Source organism: Camelus ferus, chromosome 32 (assembly GCF_009834535.1).
Source record: "Camelus ferus isolate YT-003-E chromosome 32, BCGSAC_Cfer_1.0, whole genome shotgun sequence".
NCBI classification, from domain to species: domain Eukaryota; kingdom Metazoa; phylum Chordata; class Mammalia; order Artiodactyla; family Camelidae; genus Camelus; species Camelus ferus.
In genome coordinates this window covers 16,527,512-16,550,180 of record NC_045727.1, presented here as the reverse complement: position 1 = coordinate 16,550,180, position 22,669 = coordinate 16,527,512, and the positions used below count along the sequence as shown (strand labels likewise).

At 50.4% G+C, this 22,669-nt stretch overlaps 1 protein-coding gene across 4 annotated transcripts in view; it reads left to right on the top strand.

Annotated features, from left to right (window-relative positions):
- Window positions 1-19,774, top strand: part of MYO18B (myosin XVIIIB) — a 215,617-nt gene extending 195,843 nt beyond the window's left edge. For all 4 annotated transcript variants that reach the window (XM_032472209.1, XM_032472207.1, XM_032472208.1 and 1 more), the window contains 2 exons: window positions 16,109-17,369; window positions 19,464-19,774. In XM_032472209.1, the coding sequence (XP_032328100.1) occupies window positions 16,109-17,357 (1,249 nt within the window). In that variant the 3' untranslated portion in view covers window positions 17,358-17,369; window positions 19,464-19,774. The remainder of the gene's footprint in view (window positions 1-16,108; window positions 17,370-19,463) is intronic.
- The last annotated feature ends 2,895 nt before the right edge of the window (window positions 19,775-22,669 follow it).

Sequence of the window (22,669 nt, the reverse complement as noted above, 5' to 3'; positions counted from 1 at the left end):
TAGGTTGTTCTGATAGATGGGCCCCCGGACGCAGCCCTAGTTGCAGGACTTATATCCATCTTCCTCTTGCTTTTCATCTCCGTTCCTCAGCTCATCTGGTTTTCCTTTTCAAGGGTGGCTCTCTTGTAATTAGGAGCTAATGGCCATGAATCAGAAATTATGGATTAAGCAGATGTGTAATTAAGATGAAATGCGCACCACTCGTGTGATAACAGAAGAACCAATGTGATAAGATAGAAAGAAGTATCACAGACTGATGGGGCCAGCCCAGACAGCCCCTTCCCGACATGAAACGTGCTTGCTCTGAAGAAGGGGGTTGTCTCTCCAAAAAGAAAGGGGTGGAAGTTCACGCCAACCTTTCAGGCATGTTTGGCAAGTGGCAAATGTCTGGCGCGTGTCTGCAGATAATCTTGGGCTGAAAGATTTGATGTTGAAAATATCAAAGGGAGGCTTGGAGAACGGGGTGCGTCAGGGGAGTTAATTAAAGCAAGATTATCTGATTATTGCTCTTAATTAAAAACAAAGACCTGTACAGAGAGAGAGCCATGTCCTCTGTGAACTTCAAATGATGAGGACTTTTTCTCTCCTGATAACTAAATGCCTCTGTGTTTCCCTGTCAGCCAGCAGATAAGGCGGCCAGAGCTGATTGTGAAAGCTCATTAACATAATATCCAAGTGTCATAACTATCCTTATGTTAGGGTGCAGGATAAGGATCTTAGCCCCTGGGTTACACCCTGAGTTGTTTGACACCATTTGAGCAGGAGGTGGGAGGCTGCCAGGTTTCAGTACTTGGACTGAAGTCAGAGCATCAGATTCCAATCCTGTATTTGCTTGTCTGCAGCTGTGAGATTTGGAGCAAGTTGCTTAACTTCTCTGATCAAGATTTCTAGTTGAGTAATTTGTAGTCGGGGTTAATGAGAGGGTGCTCTCCGAGTGCGGCACCTAGGAAGAACTCAAGAAAATTAGCTGCTTTGTTAGTATTGGTGTCTGTTTGATGCCTGGAGTAATCCCAGGAGACTGATGTCATTTCCCCACCATGTTACAGACGAAGAATCTGAGGCCCAGAGAGCAGGCAACAACTGATTCAGGCAAAGGTGGCCACATCCCCGCTTATGTAGCTATGGCTTGGTCAGGGCAGTCTTCAGTATCCCCAGGCAGCCCTCTCTAGAGCCTCATGCCCCTGCCCCTGCCTCCTCCCCCTGCCCCTGCCTCCTCCCCCTCCAAGTCTTCAGGGTTGTCCAGCTGCTGTTCAGAGCAGAGGTGCCTGCACCAAGGGAAGCGATGGGGCAGGAGGCAAGAAAGGACTCACCTGCCCTCATTGTCAGTTTTCTTCCTGTTGGTGTCCCTAGGGCTGGCATACAGATGGTGCTCAGTAAGTATTTGTTGAATGAATAACTGACCGTAACAACAGTGTTTGAGCAGAAATATTAACTGTACTTGGTCACAGTTCAGCACTGACTGTGACTCAGAGAGGGTCAATAATTTGCTCAGGGTCATTCAGCAGGGAAGTGGAAGAGCTGGGATTTGAACCCAGGTTTGAATCCCTCCAAACCCTGTATTTGTATTTGCTGCACTGCTATGGCTCTCTGACATTTACACAGGAGGCAGGTCACTTACCTGGCAAAGTTTCCTGGCAAAGAGTTGGCCTGTTATTGATATTAAAACTGCGTAAGGATCATTATTCAACATTTGACATCCATCTAAAAGATACTTATTAAGTGCCTGCTGAGTGCCACATTCCATGGCATTAAGCCCTGAAAATTTTGAGCCCTGTCCTTGGAGTATGTTTACAATATAAAGATTCTAGAACTTCTGAGTTGGAAGGGACCACTGGGATTATTTAGTCCAATCCCATTGTATAAATGGGAAAACCTGATGTCTGCACAGGGAAATAGCTTACCCAAGCTTACAGTAAGGACTGACCCAGAGTTCAGGAGCTTTGGCCTCCAGCTCTATAATCTATAAATACTTCCCCTTTCAAGAACTTAAGCTATAACTGAGAAAGCTGCAATCCTCTTGGCCACCACCCTAACCTCAGTTCCCTTCCCTAAGGTACCTGCCATCTTCAGTCTGGTGCGTATCCTTCCACATCTTTCTCTGTGCATTTCTAAACATGCAGGTACTGGTAGCAAACACATAGCATATTTGTGGGGTTTTAAAAAGCATAAACGATATGATGCTATATTATGTATATAATGTTACAATACATTCTTACAATGTGCTTATTGCCCCCAACAGTAGACCTTGGAGATCTCTCCTTATTGGCACACATAAGTCTGTCTCATTCCTTTAAGTTCCTGCAGAAGATCTTAAAATGATGCCATGGTTTCTCTAACTGCAGTCTTCTTTCACTTTTATTTGATTGCAGGATATTTGCTGTTAGCCTGTAAGCCTTAAAAAAACACACATTCTTATGCACATGGGCAAATGATTCTCTGGGTCAAAGGGAATTTGCATTTGAAACTTGGCTAGATGCCACCAACTCACCCCAGCGCTCTGCTAGGAGGCATGTAGTGGTGGAGTCCGAGGCTCCTGTCTGCCCTGCCCCACCCTGCGTTACCTGGCCCATCACAGGGCTCAATAAAAGAGTCTCCTGGACGTTTCCAATTTGACTGAGAAAGAAGGTCACTCTAAAAACAGAAGAGAGAGAAAGCAGCCTTCTGCCAAAAAAATAAAAGCGCTCCTTGTGTTATTTATAAGGGGATGTCAACTCAAGAGAAATACGCCTAAAGCTTTATGATTTACAGCCCAGGAATCATGCAGCTGCTGCTGATAAATGCAAGAGCTTCTGGAGACGGAGACACTAAATTACCTCCGTGGCCCCCGGGAGGGAGTTTATGGGCTTGGTGGTGGCAGCCACGCTCGCCTCTGGAGTCTCTCTTGATGTCTGGCAGCAGGTGGTGCCCAGGCCGCCCCGGGGCTGGCCTGCTCCCCTGGTCTTCTGTGTGCCCTCCAGGACCATGCCCTGCTGAGAGAGTGTTCCAGTAGAGGCTTCTGTCCTGTCCCTTTGGGTCCTCCAGTACCTCAGGCTTTCCAAGGAGAGTCCAGGCCCCATTTTAGTCTGGACCCCATCCCCACATCCTGCAGAGGCCCAGAGGTGGTTACTCACCCGGTTCTGCGGGGGCATTCACTGAACACCTGTGCAGATGCTCACGTCTTGTCACTGGGCCGTTGTTCCTTTCATTTCACTGTACAATTACTCCAAACCACCCTGCCTTCACTCCAGCCCCCTTCTGTCACTCTGCAGAGACACCCTCAACTCCTGGCTCATTCAAAGATAAGAAGACGATGGCCTCAACTTCTGTGGTGTCTATAAATCCATCTCTGTCTGCTACCATCTTCCCCTGGGGTCAGAAGACAAGACCCAGTCCCCTTGGAGTCTTAATTCCAATCCCGCCCCTCCTCACCCCTGCAGTGCACCCAGCATCCCCCTCATCCCTGGCCCCCGCGTCCCCTGCTTCCTCCTTTCAGGTTGTTCTTCCTCCGCTGGTTACGGGCCCCTTCAAAGTGTCCCCGTTCCAGCCATGTCCTTGCCCGTCGCCCTGCAGTCCTGCTGAGTGATCCCTTCTCCTCCCCTGAAGCCGGCTTCTCCAGAATGGGGCCGCACGCACCACCCTCACTTACTCACCTCACCTGGGGCCTGCCCCCACTGCTCCTCTGAAACGTTTCTCACCGTGTCAGCGCCTTCCAAAGGGACAAGCCAGGGCACACTCTCCAGTCGTGATCTTTTCCTGGACTTCCCTCCTGCTCGGGCACCTGTCAGGCACGTCTTGGACTCTGTCTGCCTGGCCTGGTGCATGCTTCTGCTCCTTGGCGCTCCCCAGACTTCTCTTTTCTGGTCTTTTCCTTCCTACCCTGGCTCTCCCGGTGCTGGTGTCACAGCACGCTGCTGTCACATGCTGTTCTTCCCTCCACCTGGTCACAGGCAGTCCTCTTGTGATTTTAATGCCCTCACTGTAAATGGATGAACCGCACATCTGGACCTCCAGCTCTCACGTCCCCCCACGTTTTGTACGCGTATATCGTAGCTAACTGCCTTTGCTGAGATGCTCGCTGACTGGATGTCTCCCTGGTGGCTTAACCCCGCCTATCTACAAGGAAACTCCTCCCCCAGCCAGTGTTCTCAGTATCACTTGCTGGGCCTGTCACTCATAAAGCCACCCAGGCTTGAATCATCTTGGGGTCTCATCCCTCTCTCTCACCCCCACAGTCAACTGATCCCTAAATCTTGTTGATTCTGCACACACACACCCCGGCCACCCCCAGCAAATACTCTTGACTCTCTTTACTTTGCTCCATCCTCACTGCCAACACCTTTGTCAGGCTCCCACCTTTTCTGTTCTAGACTCTGGCATAGACCTCCAGTGCCATCCTCCTTGGGTCCCTCCTTTGCCCTCTGCCCTTCAGCCACTGTGATCTCTCTCAGATGAAAATCTGGTTTCAGTGGCTTCCTGTCACCTACAGCAGGAGTCAGCAAACTGCTGCCCACATGCCACATCTTGTCCTTGACCTGCTGTGGTAAATAACATTTTATTGAATCACAGCCACACCCTTGGTTGTTTTTCAAATTTTACATATCGTTTATTACTGTCTTTGCACTGTGCTGGCAGAGTTGAGGAGTTGCAACAGAGATCGAATGGCCCCAAAGCCAAAAATATTTACTATCTGTCCTTTATAGAAAAACTTTTGTTCCCTCTGTCCTGCAGGACAGAGCAGGATGGAGCTCAAGCACCTTAGCAGGCTTGCACTGCCCTCCATGACCTGGCTCCTGGCTACTCTCTGGCTTCCTTTCCCCGCATCTCTTCTTCATACTTTGTGCCTGAAATGGTGTGTGGCCTCCCTCATACATGGTGCTGTTTCCCGCCCTCGGTCTTGTGGCCATGAACTTCCTCTGCCTGGACACCCTTCCCGTGTTTCTTCACCTGATGAACTCTTATTCATGACTCAGCTCCTGTGTCACCAGCCTCAGGAGACGTCCTGACTCCCTGGCCAGGTCATGTGGCCCTCTGCCGTGGTCCTGCAGACCCCACAATTCCCCTCCCATAGCACGTCCATGTTATGGTGAGATCATCTGTTCAGCTGTCTCCCTCATTAGGCTGTAGGCCTTTTGAGGACATAAATCTTATCTTTTCCTTCTTACACCTCAGCACCCACCACAGTGTCTAGCACATAGTAGATGCTCAGTAAATACGCACTGAACGAATAAATGACTGGTATAGATAGAAGTTAGATGGCCTCTCACAGGGTGATTAGAAGAATGATGCTGGTATCAGGAGCCAAGGGTGGATTTGCCAGATGGGTTAACTGTCTTGTATCACAGAGCATGGAAGCAGGATTGGTGGAAGCAGGTGGGGAAGCCACAGGTCTGGGAGGTGGGCAGTGTTAAGAGTATTTGGGATCCCCTTCTGGTAGCCTTGGGATGTCCAAATAAAATTGTATGTATCCTGATCAGAGGCTTTATTTATCCCTAAATTTCAATGACCCATCTATCACCACATAATTAGAGATGCTGTGATTTGAATTTATTACCCAATGTGGCTCTCCAGTGTTGCTGTTGGACTGGTACCATATTGCAATGTGAGCGTGGAGCTTATTGTATAAATTATTCTCACTCACATAATCATCGTGATTTTAATTACTGTGTAATCTTCACTAATTACTGTTGTATGTATCATTTGCTTTGGTGCCGATTTAACACAACTGCTTTTCGTTTGGCTAAAAGATGGCATTACAACTTTTCCTTTTCCAGGGGAAAAATTTGCCTTCTGTAAACAGTTGTAGCCTCATACTCTTGCCTTGTGGTACTTAGTTTAAAAGAAAAAGATTTAGACACCACCATCCTCCTTGGATCAGCCTCTGTTGATTTTTATGTGGGATGAGGCTGGCTTGTATTAGTAAAAAGGTCTAAATTATAGGGTATTGTTTTTAAAGTAAAGTTGTATTACTTTCAAGAAAATTACTGCAGAAGGGGGGGCCAAGGATGGGTCGTGAGACCTTCTTAAATGATTAGATAAGACTCGTTTGTAATTAGTTCATTAATTATGTAAATATGAATGGATGATCCTTGGCGTTAAAAACAGCTTGTTCTCAAAGTAGGTTAAGCACCCACTGCTGATCTTATTTCAATAGCACGTTTATTTACTGGTTTCTGCATTCTGAGAACCAGAGCTCAGGATCATTTTAATCCACCCTGAATAGACTTAATGAATGAGCCGCTCATGAAAACGGTTTTATGTCTTCCTAGGACACAAGGGTTATTTTCAGTTTTATCAGTATTAAGAAGATTAGTGGGAAAGATGTGGAAATGGAAGCATGAAAATTTTCAGTGCAAACGTGTTAACCATGTTAACCACGCAGGCAGGGCCTGAACAAGCGAAGAGCAGGAGAAGTCTGGCTCTGTCCAGGGTTTATTCTTGGAGCCATCGTCACTCTTGGACAGGTTCCTGTGGGTAGGAGGGCTGTTTTCTATTTGGAGCTCCAGATCTTAGACGGTAGCTCTGACGATATCTCAGGAGTTTTGAGGCTCCCCTCGGTTAGCTGTGACTTTGCGTAAAACCATCTGAATTAATCATCAGTGGTTCACAACATCCTTGTAGAAGCTGCAGTTTCCTAATTGAGCTAAATTTTTGTTAAGTGGACTTACTGAAATAAACATACTGGAAACTGGATCTTTATGAAATTTTCAAAGATTGGTCATACCTGTGTGATTACTGCCCAAATCAAAACCAGCCCATCTCTAGGTAGGGCCCCTAACACTGTCTTGTATCCATTTGAGTCATGCCCTCCTTATTTAGTCCTCCTCACTCAGAGGTCATCACCATCTTGCCTTGTGCTCTGAATTAGATTTACCAATTTTTTTTTAAACTCTCTAATGCCTTTAAGTTTAAATTTAGTTTTTCTATGTTTTCTGAGTGGGGGGTTTGTCTGATACTAGCTGGTCCATCTTACCTGGAAGCTGAGTGCTGAGTTGGACTCCTCTCTTTGCTAAGTAAACATTCCTTCCTTGGCTTCCATGCCTCAGAGAACACGAAGGCTCACTCGTACATCCCTCAGGTCATACGCTGGTGAGTGGCCTTCCCCTCCAGACTATAAGCCTCTTGAATGGAAGGGTTAGTCACCTCTGCATCAGCAGCAGCCGGCATCGTGGCCCTCAGTGAATGACTCTGAACGGATATAAGGAGGCGGGGACGGACTGATAATTTCCATTCACTTAAAACAGCATTTTTATGATGAACTGGGTGCTTTTACGACTAAGTCTGAGATTTTTACGTGGTTATTAACCATTGTCCCACACTCAGCTGAGGTAATGTCTGTGCATGGAGAGTGAAGGAAAGCATTAAACGTTTATGGAAAATATGTTGAACCCAAGTGAATCTCTCATCCAGTTAGACTTTTAATTCCTTTACTTATCCAGGTTGTTCTTTCACAGCACTGTGGGAGCTGTGTCACAGGGTCAGACTGCAGTGGGAGAGCCAGCGCTCTCCCACCCTGGGCAGAGTGGGACCCGGGAAGCTCTCTTTCTGGTCTGTATTTTCCAGGAGGAGAACGAGGGGTTCAAACCAGATGTGGTGCCAGCTCCCTCTCCATTCTGCAGTTGATAAAATTCTGTAGAAATAAAACCAGGTTTTGGACTGGGCTTAGACATACGAGAACTTCTCATTAGATTGTGTGCTGGATGGAAGTGGGTTTTGAACCTGTTATTTTTAAGCCCAGAGGAGTGGCTTTGGCCAACTGATAAGTGAGGCTGCTGGGGGCTGAACTCAGCAGCTGGATTGCCCCCCTTTCTTCATCTCCGCAGCCCCTCATCTCTCTGTTCCTCCAGTTCTTCATTCTTTCCAATCCACAAACTCTCCTTGAGGGACTCGTCTAGATCCTGGGGATTCATGGAAGGAAAATATGGTCTAGTTCAGAATTAACAGTCTTGTGGGGAGTTGTAAACAAGTCAGCAATCACAGTGCAGAGACGGGGAGGCCTGGGGGCGGTGGAACGGAGGGGGTCCCCAGGCCAGCCTGAGAGGTGGGCGAAGGCTTCTGGTGGCGGCTGCAGTTGGGCTGAACACTGAAAGGTGAGGAGAAATGTTTGCTTTTTTTTTTTTTTTAAATCAATCGGTAGTTCCTCAGAATCACCTGTAAAGACAGTGTCACTTCTTCCCCCCTCTTCCTCTCTCCTCTCCTTCTATCTTCTTCTTCTTCTCCCTTCTTTTTTTTTTTTTTTTAACAACAAAAGTGCCCAGGCACCATCAACTCTGCTAGCCTCTGCCTTAATTTGACAATGACTAGGTTTTTTTTCATATTGATTTTATTTCTATCTTTACCTTCTTCTCTACTTCTGTCTACATAGGATTTTTATGCCCACCGAAGTGAAAGTAAGTTGAAGACATCATAACAGTTCTCCTTAAAATAATTTCACATCTTTATCATATGAAGAAGGATGTCTCCTAGGACATCTCCTGACTATTGCGCCATCATCACACCTAAGAAAATGAGCAAATCCACAATAACATCCAAGAGCCCGACATTCGTATTACCCCAGTTCTAAAACTGGATCGCAGTGCTTTTTAAAAGAAGGGTCCTACTATTAAGGGCACTCATTGCATCTGGTTGTTTGGTTTCTTTTTGTTTCTCTCTCTTAAAAAAAAAATAGACTTTATTTTTTTTTTAAGAGAAGGTTTAGACTTAACAGAAAAATTGAAGGAACAGAGAGGACCCATATCCCCCTGTCTTCCTGCCCATAGGTTCCCATACTATTAACATCTTCCATTAGTCTTTAGTCTCTCTTAAACGTGAATGGTCCCCTTACCTTCCACCCCCATTGAAACTGATTTTTTGGGTAGAGTTCCATGCATGATTCTGTTGGGCAACTCTGTTCAAAAACCACTAGTCCTAGTACCCAGTGGCAGGTAAGACTGCGTGGGGGAGATGAGGCAGATTCTGCTGACCCCCAGGAGCTGTGCAGGCAGGTGTCCACTGAGGGCAGTTCGCTGGGTTGGTTTTTTAAAGTGTCAAGGACTAAGCATCTACTTAAGATCAGAGAAGACAGCAAGCAAGGCTTAAGAGTTATTTTGTCTCATAAAAACATTGCACGATGCGGAATATAGGATATTTACAGAATCTGTTTCCCAAGTCAACTCTCTGCACCTTCAGGTCAGAAACAACCAGGCTTTGGGACCACCTGCTGCCTGTCCCGCTGCCTCCTCTGCCTGTTGTCAAGCAAGCCCCCTTGGGGATTCCACCCCCCATGGCATCTTCCTTGCCTGAGTCTCCCTTCCAGTCTCCTCCTTTCTACCCTTGGAGCCTTTGACTGTGAAATGTCGGTATCAGCCCTTGCTGCTCGAGGGTTTTGCAGAAACCACTCAATAAGCTAATCGCTGTTAGGCGGGATCTTCTTCTCCAGCTTGGAGTGTCTTCCTCAGCCCTCCCCACCTGACCCCTCTTCCCAAAGCCCGACTCCACCCCTCCCTCCAGAAAGGCTGTGCCCTCCGGCTCCTGCCCCGCCCATCTCCCTTGCCAGCCTCCTGCCTCGGGTACAGTCCTTGCTTTACCGTATACCTGGAGCCTCTTGCATGGTTGACCCTCCTCGTGGTCTCATCCAGCCTGCAGCGTGCTCTCCAAAAGGGTCGGGCAGCCCCTCTTCTACCACTGGGAGGCTAGGTGAGCCTGTGTGTAGTCACACAGGCTGAGGCGAGCGCTGCCTCGGCAAGTCCACCTGCCTCTCCGAGCCTCAGTGTCCTTCTCTGTAAAATGGAACAGTCAAAAGCAGTGGAACAGAGCAGTCAGGAAACATGGGTCCTGACATTGGATTCCTTGGTTTAAATTCATTTCTCCCATTTATTCCATCACAGTTACTTACCATTTCTAAGCCTTGTTTATGGAGCGGGAAGATTACAGTAGTAGCTGCTTTAGAGGACTGTTGTGAGATGAGATTGAGTAATGTCTGCAAAGCCTAAAAGTGCACCATACAGGAACAATTATTATGCAGAATTCACCTGCACACTGTAGGGCCTTAATGCGTGCCTCCTGTTTCTCACTGCATCAGGCGCAGTTTTGGGCACCGTGTCAACTTCTGTTACAAACTATCAATTGCTGTGTTAGACTTGGGCACTAAACCTTCAGGCCAGCTTAAAAGGACATCTGGTTTCCCATCCAGGCCTTGATATTAAAGAACATCAATACATTTTCAATTTCCCCTTTAATTTCAGGGTGTGGATGAAGAACGGGGGTGACAGCACGTCTTTGGGATGATTCATGGTGTCATTAAATCTGCACGTCGAGTTTCCTGTAGCTCCTGTTGGCTCAGGCTTGGAAATTCTCCTTTTTGTCGTGTGATTGTGTCTGGTACCAGTGAATCCATGCATCTCCTTGACTTGGGTCTCACTGTTTTTTTGCTCATTGTGTCTCAGTAGATTTTGGGAAAATGTATGTGTGTAGACGTGAGTTCAGGTGGTTGCAGTTTCCACTCAGCTTCCTGCCTGGAGGGTGTGTGGTGGTATGGAAGAACAGAGCAAGAGCATCCAATGTGTCCAACCCGGGTTCAGATCCAGGCCCTACCACTTAGCAATGTGGACCTTGAGCAGAGGGTTTCTCACCCGTGAGCCTCAGTTTCCTCATCTGCAAGATGGGGCGATCATACTGATCCTGATGAAACGGCATATACAAATCCACACACATATGGGTGCACTTATCATTCTTCACCCAGTATTCATGGAGCATCTCCCACCGTGGGAGGTGTAGAGAGAGGACGATGGAGCAGCAGTCACAGGGCAGCCTGGCAGGGGAAGGGGTGTGGTCCAATCCTCACACACGTGTCTTAGCAGCTGGCTGGTCCTGAGGCTGAGCAGACCACTTCGGCATCCTCTCCCCTTTCCTGAGCTGCGCAGAGCAGTCTCATTCGTAGGAGTTGCTTTTCCTTAAACATCTGCCCTCAGGCCGGGGTCCTCTCTAGCCCTGATGGAAAGGCCATTAATTGAAAAACGATTGAATGAGGGTTAAGATTTTCCAACATGTGTTTACAGTAGTAGTGTTTTGAAATGATAAGTAACGCTCGCACGTTTAATTGCACCAGGCTCCACTTGGCATGAAGAGCTGGGGGCAGATGGAGGTGTACATGGGCCACGCTCAGGGTACTGGCCATACCAATTCCATGTATCATCTCTGCTTCCTCACAGGATGCTGTGGCATCTGGCATTTTCGTTCCTACTCTGACAGCCAGGCTTCACAAGATGGCCAGGAAGGGGCAGAGCCAGGATCTGAACCCCAGGCCTGTCTTGTTCTCTGAAGCCCAGATTCTTATCCTTGCAGATAAAGAAGAGTGGAAATTCTGTTATTTCTGGATGGTCATATCCTGATTTACCTAATAAGCCTTCATAAATCTAAGCCAAATAGAGCATTTACACACACACACACACACACACACACACACACACACACATACACACATACACATACATACATACATACACACTTCACTCATCCATTCAGCACATGTTTACTGAACACCTACTGTGTGCTCTGACACCATTCTAGGCACGAGGTGTAGCGTAAATGCAACAGACAGAAACTCCTGCCCTCCTGGAGCTCTTGTCTCCACATCATCACAGGGCTAACCTAGATCCCCCCCATTTTATAGCTGAGGAAACTGAGGCCTAGGGAAGTTAGGTGACTCTGCCAAAAGTAGTGAGTGGAAGAACAGACTAGAATCCAAGGGACAGATGTTATCTGGGCGAGGTGATGTAGGAGGTACTCTTAACACTGCATCACATCACAGGGTCTGGAGGAAGTTTCCAGAAAAGGGTGATGCTGGCTGTGGAGTTGGAACTCCCCTTCTGCCACTTCCAATCAAGTGTGCGTGCAGAGGGCACCCAGCCTCGCTGTGCCCGGAGCCCGTAACCCCTACCTCCCAGGGTCGCTGTAGAGGTTATAAATGGGTGTGACAGTCAGCTCCACACAGGCAGGGCCCTTCCATTTGTCCTCCCTTGTGTCCACGGCACCAGCATGGTGCCTGACACACAGTGTGTGCTCAGCCAGGGGTGACTGTTACGGGACCAGCCTGGCCTTTGTGTGCTTGGATGCCCCCGCAGTGCCTGCTGGCTCCTTACCATGCAGGTATACTGAAAGTCTTCTTTCTGGATAGACTAAGGGGCAGGTGCAGAATTTCCCAAGCTGTTTTCAGAGTCCTTTATCAGAGAATCACAGTGCCCTTGCCTAGCATGTGTCCACACCTGTCTCCCAGTGAATCAGAGAGCTTCCCATCCATCACCTTGCTCCCTGGCCAAGGCTCTGGGAGGCAGCCCCAGTGACATCTTGATTAGCCGCCACCCATCCATCATGTGGTGCCAATGGGAGGGAGTTCCATCGGAGCCGAGCCGGTCTGTGAGGACAGTGGGGAAATGAGTCTTCCCAGACCCTGCATGAGGACAGCAGTGTGTGTTTGAAACGCCAGAGCCAGGGCAAGGCTGCCCCGCCTCACAGCAGAGCTAGGCCCACACCCTGAAGCTTGCAAGAGGGCGTCTAGGTTCAGGTTAAGTTTGGCGGTCTTCATGCAGAAACAGACTTCTTACTTGGAGCAGTGAAGCAGACAGGAAATAGAGATGTCGCAGAGACAGACGTGGGTGGATTTCTGAATGGTGAACCCAGGAGGCAGTGCTTAGCCAAGACTTCTCCCTTTCTTCCTTCCTTTCTTCTCTCCCTCTCCCGCCTCCCTTCCCTGTCTCCCCTTCCCACCCCTGACTCTGCCCCGACTCCCACTCCCCTCTGGCCCCCCAGGAATCAACACTGCTTGGCCTGTGTTCTGGTTCCAAGCCCCCCAGCAGTCTCTGAAGGCAACACCAGACTATTCCAGAAAGGTGGAGCCCTGCCCACCTCGCCCCCTCAACATCAACCCTTGGGCCCATCACCAGTGGTGACAGCCGGGCTGGGGCTCGAGTGGCTGTGCTGTGACCTTTTGGTTTCACACCTTCCGGAAGATGCTGCACCTAGTGGGCCTCAGGAAGGAAGGCAGGTCTCCCTTGGTCTGGCACAGCCGGGTCCCCTGGGGCTCAGCCCAGCAAGCCTGTGTCCTGTGTCTGGACAGCAGCACTCAGGCTGGAACCTCCAGACCCCACTCCTGGGCTGCTGACACCTCTGTGCACCCCCTACCTGGCCCACCTTTTGGTCAAAGATGAGGAGGGTGGATCCTTGGCTGCCAGCCCGCACCCCGTCTACGGCCCTCCCCTGTCAGCCCTCTGCCTCCGCTGCCCCGTGGCCTTGGTTGCTCCCTCTCCCCCCTCCCCCACGCGCTCACTGCAGCCTCTCTCGGTCCTGCTTCTGCTTCTCCCCGCTTCTCTTTACCCATCCCTCCACCTCCCTCATCCTACCTACTTCCTCTTCCCTCGAGACCTGGTTTCCAAGGTGCACTTGACTCTGTTCAGCAGCACTTACTGAGCGTCCACTGCGTGCTGGGCACCGTGCCAGCTCAGGTGCAGAAATGAGACTGGCAAGGTCTTGTCAGCATGGGCTGGGAGCGGTGCTTCCCCCACCTCCTCTCCTTCTGCTCTTGTTTCCTACTTTCTCTCCTCCTGCTACTCTTCCTCCTCCTCTTCTCTCCCCCACTTTCCCTCCCTGCTCCCTCCTCCTCCTGTTGCTTCTCTCCCCTCCCTTCCCTCGTTCCCTGTCTTGGCCTCTGCAGCCAGCCCCGGAGAGGGGAGCTAGGGCGCGTGGGATGGCACAGTCCTGGGAGATTTGGGGACAGGAGCCCAGGATGCCGCCCTCCCCACATGGCAGGTGATGAATGAGACTGAGTGCCCAGGACACATTCATCACGGCTGCCTCCTCCAGGGCCAAGACAGGACGGAAATGACTTCTGTCAGCCCTGCAGCCGCCCACTGTCCCTGGCAGCTCCAAGCTGTTTATTAAAAAAAAAAAGAAAGAAAGAAAAATAACACAAAACAAAAAAGAAAGGCTGTGAATGCCATCCTGCCATGTATTAGGGAGTGATTCCAAAGTGACGGTGCTGACAGACGCCCTTTCTGGTAGTGACACGGGAGCGCTCCAGCTCCTTTCCCAGCCTGGGTCCAGCCGTGACGGAGACGGAAGGTGACATACAAGAAATGGGAAGGGAGCAGCTGCTCCGGGCAAATTGTGTGGCTTTTGTTTGAGCACATGGGGACCAGCCTTTCTCAGGAGTGAGGACGCGAAAGGTCACCTGCCCTCCTGGAACTTCAGCTGAGACTTCCGCGGTGTCCAGTGGTGGGTTAGGCTCTGGAGATTCAGAGTGTTAGTTGTCATCATAATGAGCACTAACTGCTAATTATTAATGATTCATAGCCATTCATTATTGATTATTAATGATTAATCATAACTCTTAATCATTATTTGAGGCACTAGGTGCCAGGCACTGAGCCCAGGGCTTTTCTTCCACCCACTGATGTCCCCATGAGGTCAGCACGATGACCAGGACTGGAAGGATGTAGGAGTGCTTCTGGCACAGGGAACAGCAAATCCCAGAGTTAGGAAGGGTGTGGCCTGTCCCCGGAGACTGGTGTGGCTGGAGCAGAGTGAGCAAGGGGCCAAGTCATGAGACAGGAGGTTGGGGAGGGAGTTGGGAGCCAGAGCCCCCAGGAGAAGGACTGAGGCTGGTGGGGAGAGTGGGTGAGGGAGGCAGTGCATCCACACCTCTACCTTGGGATGGATCTTATGGCCTCCTCACTGCCCCCAGACTGTGACATTGACCCTCGCCACCTAGCTGATGGCATAAGGAGGGACAGATGAGCACAGCCAGTCCTGTGCCCATCATTTGTGGAACCTTTTCACAGAGCATCATCACCATGGCAACCTCCCATCACCATGGTCCTGGGGCAGGAGAGGCTCCTGCCAGCATCAGAAGAGAGAGGCATATGGGTTGGTAGGAGCTCAGGAAGGCAGTGTCTAGGTCCCTACCCATGTCCCTGAAAAAGACACCAATCCCCTACCTTATCTGTATCCTCCTCTCTCCTCTGGGCATCACCTCCTAAGGCTGTGGGTTTGGCTCCTTCAGAGATTCAAAAGCCCTCTTGGTCATTGTGGTCAGCTGTTTTCCTTCTAAACTGTCCTACGTAATCGGGGATGGGGCTGGTGATACCAGACTGTGGTGAGCAGGACACCTTCCTCAAAGTCTCATACCAGAATACCAACCTTTATGTGTAGAGGGCTGAACCTTTCATAATAATCTTTCCTATCGTAACAGAGCAGCAAGCAGGGGCACGGCCTGACGACTGGGAACCTGCATCACCCCTGCACCCTGCCTTCCTCAGGCCCAGCCCCTGGCCCCCATTGCCATGCCCAGACTCTGACATCTGGCACCCCTTTTGCTTTTTTATAAATTATAACTCTGCTGGTGGGAGGGAAGGGGGTCATTTGTCTTAGAGGGAGGACAAATAGATTTTATTTATTAAAGGAATGGTTGATGGACTCCGGTCTCTCTCCTTTAAGCCACGCTCTTCATTTTCATTTTGCAGCCTATAATTCCCCCCGCTGTGAGATTCCCACTTCTCAGAGGCAGAGTGGTTTTGCCTCTGTCTGGTTTGTCCCAGAATAGAAAGCTTCTGTTCTCTGGTGTATAGTCTTGATTTCAGGTAAATCTTTCCCTTTTGAAGGACTTTCTTTTTTTTTTTTTTTTAACCCCTACCCCCATCCCATCCCAAGAAACGATCAGGGGTGTCCCAGAGCATGTCATTCAGATGCATTTTTGGGTCACTGGCTCTCGGAAGCTCTGCTTGGTGAGGCTGTCCTCTGGGCTGGGCCCTAAATAAACCTCCTGCAGGACCCCCTCGAGTCTTCAAGAAGCAAATTACTTACTTCACGGTAGGCTGTGGGATGCTAGGTCCTCTTGTGTCAGATATGATGCCTCGTAAATCTAAGTCATCCGTCAGAGCTACAGTTTTAATCTACTCAAATGTACTTAGCTGGGTTTAATTATAGACAGAAATTGCATTTCAGAAAGGTACGAGAAATCATTTACATGGCTTGAGTTTGTGCATTAAATCACCCAGTTCATGAATAGTATTAGTGCCCGTGCTCAGGGGATCTCACACCAGTGGCGCAAATTGTCTGAATCGCCCAATGTGTACTGACGGTGGTTTTCTTCTCCGGGCAGGCTGCACGAGGAGGCGGGTGATGCCGAGCGGACCCAGCGCTCATCGGCACTGGGCGGGGCCCGGGACTTTCGCAGCCAGACCTCGGGGGACAAGGCCGTGTCTCCCCTCTCCCTCCGCCGGAGGAAGTCCTCCCACTCTGGAGATGGCGAAGAGTGTGGCGTCCAGAGAAAGCCTCCAGAGAGGTCGGGAGCGCTGTCTTCCTCCCCGTCTTCCTCCCCATCTAGCCGTAGTAGAGACACGTCCCCGCTGTCCAGGGACAAGCTGCCGAGTCCGTCCGCCGCCCTGTCGGAGTTCGTGGAAGGCCTCCGGAGGAGGAGGGCACAGAGAGGCCGGGGGTCGCCGTTGGGCCTGGAAGACGGGCCCACTCTCCCCATCTACCAGACCACCGGGGCATCCGCGCTGAGGAGGGCCAGGGCAGGCAGTGACGAGGGGACCCTCTCGCTGAGGTCTGGGGCAGAGTCACCCCTGGACACGGCGGGCACCGCCGGGTCCTCGGCCGGCCTCCTGCGCTCCACCAGCCTTAAGTGCATCTCTTTTGGGAGCATAGGGGGCCCCAGCCTGCTGCCCGAGAAGCAGAAGACCCGGTTCAGTTCCTGCGAGTCCCTCTTAGAGTCGGGACCGGGCCCGGGGAGGAAACCCAGCTCCCCATCTGCACCCAGGGACTCGTTCTTGTCGCCCACGCTGCGCCCTCGGAGGCGCTGCCTGGAGTCCTCGCTGGACGACGCAGGCTGTCTGGACCTCGGGAAGGAGCCACTGGTCTTCCAGAACCGCCAGTTCGCCCACCTGATGGAGGACCCCTTGGGCAGTGACCCATTCAGCTGGAAGGTCCCGAACCTCAACTATGAACGCAAGACCAAAGTGAATTTCGATGACTTCCTCCCGGCCATCCGGAAGCCCGAGATGCCTATGTCCTTGGCGAGAGCGGCCAGAGATGGGCAAGACAGTTCACAGCATTCAAGTGTCCACTTTGAGACAGAAGAGGCGGACCGGGGCTTTCTCTCAGGGATCACCACCATTTTGAAAAAGAGCCCCGAGTCCAGGGAAGACCCTGCTCACCTCTCTGACTCGTCCTCCTCCTCCAGCTCCATTGTGTCCTTCAAAAGCGCTGACAGCATCAAGAGTCGGCCTAGAGTCCCGCAGCTGGAGGGTGACGGTGGTGAGCGAACGTCCCCGGAGACCAGAGAGCTCGGGGCAGGGAGGAAGGACGAGGACGTGGAGAGCATCATGAAGAAGTACCTGCAGAAGTAGGGAGCAGCTCAGGTAAAAGCAGCGGGCTGGGGCTGTTCTGCTTGGGGAATGAAATGAGGGCGTCCACCTGGGTCTGGCGTCCTGGAGGAAACCAGTTGCTGCTACTGCCTTTAATGCCATGGCTGATTTCTCTAAAGACGAGGGTTTTCAGTGAAATAATGCGTGGCTATTTATGCAAATAGCATGTTGCTGATAAACACAAAACTTATCAGAAGCCCTCGCTCGATGCCATCAGTTTCTTTGCATCTTGCAGACCCATCAGAAGGCATGAGGGTCCTGTGGGGCGATGCTGAAGAAGGTGCTGGGCTTTTAAAGTCTCCCTGCCTCCCCCCTCAGCCCTTGCCTCATTCTCTTTCCAGCACTCCACTCTTTGGATACTGGGGAGCATGCTGGCCTCTGTCCACAGAGGATGGGAGATTCTGGGTGGGTGGTGGGAGGGTCAGGCCAGGGTGGAAGAGGCCTTGACAGTGGTGAAGTCTAACTCTTACTCTAAATGTATAGAGAGAAATGGGCCCAGCGAAGGGGGAGAGGGGACAACTGCAAAGGTCACAGGGTGACAGTGAGCCATGCTTCTCTTTCCTGCTCCCATGATAATCCTGGTACTTATCTGCAGTAAAGGGAGGAGGAGGAATGCATTGCTCATAACGGCTTACCTGTACTGAGTGTGTGTATCAGGTAGTCACGTAGTACCCACAGTAACCCCAAGAAATGGTGTGTAGTATTTATTCCCATTTCACAGGTTGACAAACTGAGAATCAAAGAGGTAAGTCGCTTGTACAAAATCACCCAGGCAGAACTGGGATTCAGAATTCCGGAATCCACACTTTTATTGGTAACATTGTTTCTCAGGTACATATTCCAGGCCTCTTTGGGCTCAACTCAGAGCCACATTGATGGAGCTGCATCTTAAAAGAGGTGGTCTCTGTTGAGGCCAGACTTTAGGATCATAAATCTGAAGGGAGATTGGAACTCAGACTCCAGCCTCACTCAACAAATCTTGAGACTTCAAGATCACCCAGTGAGTCTGCCGCCAGCCCAGCCACCCTAACTTCTGGTTCTGTCCTCTTTACCCTGAGGTGGGGCCAGCCACTTACTCCCCCTCATGAGGCACGTTTCAAACTTTAGGACTCCCGACTGAAATGCAGAGCCCTGTCAGGCGGGCTGGGAGGCAGTGGAGGAGTAAGCTGCCCTCCAGGTTCAGATGCAGCGCACACCCACATCCCGGTGACAGCCCACAGCCTCCGTAAATCTCAGAACTCGCAGCGGCTCGAGGCTCAGGTGGTCGAGTGGTCACACGTGGTGCTCAGCCCACACCTGGCCTCAGCCACCGACCCTCCTTTCAGAGGCCTCTTGGACCAAAACAAGCCACACATCTTCCACTTCTAGAGACTCAGTACTTGGAGAGTCTCCTCAGCCCATCAAAAAGCCGTTGCCCCTTCCGTGAAGATGGGCTTGGACAGGATCAGAGCAAATTAATTTGACTTAACGTGGCCTTCTCTCCGCTCTCAATTACCGAGGAGAGATCTGATATTCATTTACATTATTATGCTCTCGGGGACACAGAACGCAGTTTCAAAGGCCAAGTAAAGGGCACATGTCCGGAAGGGGAGCAGTCCTTAGCAGACGTCATTGTCACAGAACATCTTGTCTCTGCCAGTTTTTTTTAAAGTTCAGCTCCCCTGCCCCGCTCCCAGCAGCACTCGCCGTGATAACAAAGCGCCTGCCTAAAAATCTCCTCCGCCTTTGACTTGCACGCTGGAGTCCTTAGCTCAACAACACAGCCCTGTTCTCTGTGAGGCAGATGTATTATGGGGTTCAGAACCACACAGGCCCCCAGAGCTCAGTTCTTCTCAGTAGCTGGTCATGAGACCTTGGGCAAGAGATGCGACGTTGCTCAGCTTCTGTGTTCTCAGCTGGAAAATGGGGCTAATGTTACCAACTACCTAAAGTAACATGACACATATGACCTTAGCCCAGAGCCCACACCCAGTGGCTGCGGCACATGTCAGGTTGTCCTGCCCTTGGAAATGGTGGCCCTGCGGGTTCTCTGTCTCAGGTTCCCTCTACTCATTTCCCTTCTGTCCCCTCCACTCTCATTCCTCTCAGTGGCATCGCTGCGGTAACACCATCTGGGAATGCGGGACTCTGGGTCTCCATCACCAAAACTCACGTCCTGTGTCCGTGTATCAGCTCTGACCTGCGCTTGTTTCCAGCCTCCTGAGATGCACTGCCCTCAAAGACTTCCCACCTCCACGACTGTCCAGAGGGAGACCTGCTAGACCTCTCCAGGAGCCCTGGGTCCAGAGCCAGCATGGCCGCCCTCAAGAGGCTGAGGTGCCCAGTAGAGGTGCATCCTGTAGGGCATGGGGCTCCTAGCACACTAGGTCTGTACAAAATAAAGCATTGGCTCCTTGGCATCTGTGCTTTCTCTGTTCTGTGATCATGTTACCTGGGACTCTGGGGAGTTGATGGGGTGCAGCTTGGGGGTAGAAAGGTTCCGAGGAAGCGAACCAACCCAAGCTGTTTGTCATTTCAGATGCACAGTTATTTCTCACCTTATGTGTCTACACACAATGGCCTTGCGTCGTTTCACTTGGCCAGGTTCAGCTTAAGTTGTCGCCTCCTCCAGGAAGTCTTCCCGGCTACATCAAACTGAAATAAAGGCTCTTTCTCCATTCTCCCTTAATTCCTATGTTTATCTCTATCGTATTTCCCTACCTGCGTTGTGTGTAGATGTGAAAGCATTCAAGGAGTTTTGATGAATGAATGAATGACAAATCCACAGAACGAGTCAGTGGCCCATACACCTTGAATGCCCATGACACACAGACATGTATGCATCCCTGCAAATCCACCCACAGAAGCATTCCAGAACCCATGACCATCTGTTCCCACAGCCCCTCGCACACCTCCTCACATATACCCCATACCCTGTACCAACACAAATGCGCACGTGGACCATAAACAACACTTGCAGAGGGACACTGGCAGCCTGGACACCTGCTTTTTCAAACATCCTTGCAGTGTCAGTAACACTATTGGCTGCTGCTCACTGATCGCATACTGTGTGCTGGCCACCGTGCTGGGCTTTTACATGGGGCCTCTCACTGAGACTTTACAAAAAGTCCCAAGAAATAAGTGCACATACTAGTCCCTTTTTACAAAGGCAGAACTAGCTTATGCCTGCATTAGGAAACCAATGCTGCTTCCCTTTCAGTTCCCGGCGGCACAGACCCCATGTTCTCCCCCATGTGAACCTCTGTTCCCGGGCCCCCTCCCTCAGGGGAGGGAAAGGCCTGTTGGGATCACTGGTGTGTTCATTTGCCAGGGCTGCTGTAACAGAGCACCTAGCTTTGTGAGGTGACCTCAACCACAGAAACCTAACTGTCTTGAAGTTCTGGAGGCTGGAAGTCCAAAATCAAGGTGTAGGCAGGGTTGGTTCCTTCTGAGTATCTTCAGGGCCCCCTCTTGGCTTGCATGTGGCTGTCTTACCCCTGTCTCTACATCCTCTTCCTCCTGTGCTTGTCTGTCTCCATGTCCAGATCTCCTTTTGTGAGGACATGGCCATATTAGGCCCACCCTCTCCTCATCTTAACTTGATTACCTGTGCCAAGACCCTATCCCCAGATAAGGTCACATCCAGAGTTACTGGGGGTTAGGGTATCTTTGATGGGGAGGGAGTTGAGGGACACAGTTCAAGCCATAACAACTTACCAGTTGGTGCTCACTCCAAGAAGGGGAGATCTCAGCTCTGAGCATCCTCCCCAGAGGTTCTGGGTAGAAGTGGGAAGGGGAGGAGAGATGGGGCAGAAGGGAAATTCACTGGCTGCCCTCCCTGGAAGACCTCGCCATCTCCCCATCTTTCTAGTGGGGCAAGTCAGTAGAATAGTGGACTGTGTTTCCTCGGATGCAGGAACTCACCGCTTGGTGAGTCAATAGACAAATCCATCGTGTATATATATATATTTAAGGAGCATTGACCACTAGCCTGCCATTCACAGGAGTGGCCCCAGATCACAGGAGAGAGTTGGGGCATGAGGAGGGGACATCCAGGATCCCTGCAGCGAATCAGAGGCTCTGGCAATCCAAAGCCTGCCCAACATTGGGGTGGAGGGTAAGGGTGGGAGCAGACACGGCCGTGGTCTTCCTGTGGTGAGACCCACGGAGTCTTGAAGCCTTGGAGAAGTCTCTCACTGGGCCTCAGGCTCCTCATCTTAGCAATGGGAAGAACAGTTATTAGAATCTGATGGGCTTTGCGAAAGTGTAGCAGGCTGCATCAGTCTGCTGGAGCTGCTACAACAAAACACAACGAGCTAGCAGGGCTTGAACAACAGGGATTTATTTTCTCCCAGTTCTGGAGGCTGGAGTCTTAACACCGAGGTGCCTCAGGTCTGGCCTCTCTCCTTGGCTGGCTGACAGCCACCTTCTTGCTGTGTCCTCACTTGCTCTTTCCTCTGTGCCCACACGTCCCTGGTGTGTCTCTGTGTCTGATGCCAGGCAGGGTGGATTGGGGCCCGCCCTCAGGGCCTCACTTGAACTTAATCACATCTTTAAAGGTCCCATTCTGACGTTATGGGTCTTAGGTCTTCAACATACAAATTTTGTATCAGTCACAATTCAGCCCATGACACTTGCTGTGCAAAAGAAGGTGGCGATTTAATTTATTAATAATGATAATTATTAATCACTTAGTGATTGGATAAACATGTCCCAAGCTCCCAGCTTGGTCTGCAAAGGCAAGTAGGGAAATCAGGGAAAGATTCCCACTGCCTTCCTGGCAGTTTTAGGGCCTGGAACCTGTGCGTTTCCATGAGCTTCTCCTCCTGTGCCAGCAGGATTACTCATCCAGCCAATATTTGTTGAGCACCTGCTAAGCTGCAGGTACTGGTCCCCACACGGGGGAATCCACGGAGAGCAGGCAGAGCCCCTCTGGAGGCAACATCCTCGCTGGGAAGACAGACAATAAGCAAGAAAACACGTTGTCAGTGAGACGTGCTATAAGGGAAAATAAAAGATGAAATTATCTTGTAAGCTTCCTGTTAAAATTTTTCTGGACGTTTATTTTATGAAGTACCTTTTTTTAAAGGCAGAAACCTGTCATTATTCATCAGTGCTGTGTGAGCGATGCACTCAGAAAGGTTAAACCCAAGTCATAACCGCAAAGCTTTCCTTGTCGTGCGGCAGGAAACAGAAACCCTGAAGATGCTCATTAAAAGTCAATTCAATAATAACAAAACCAACAACCCAACCCCAAAATAGTCAGAAGACCTAAACAAGCAATTCTTCGATGACATACAAATGGCCAAAAGGCA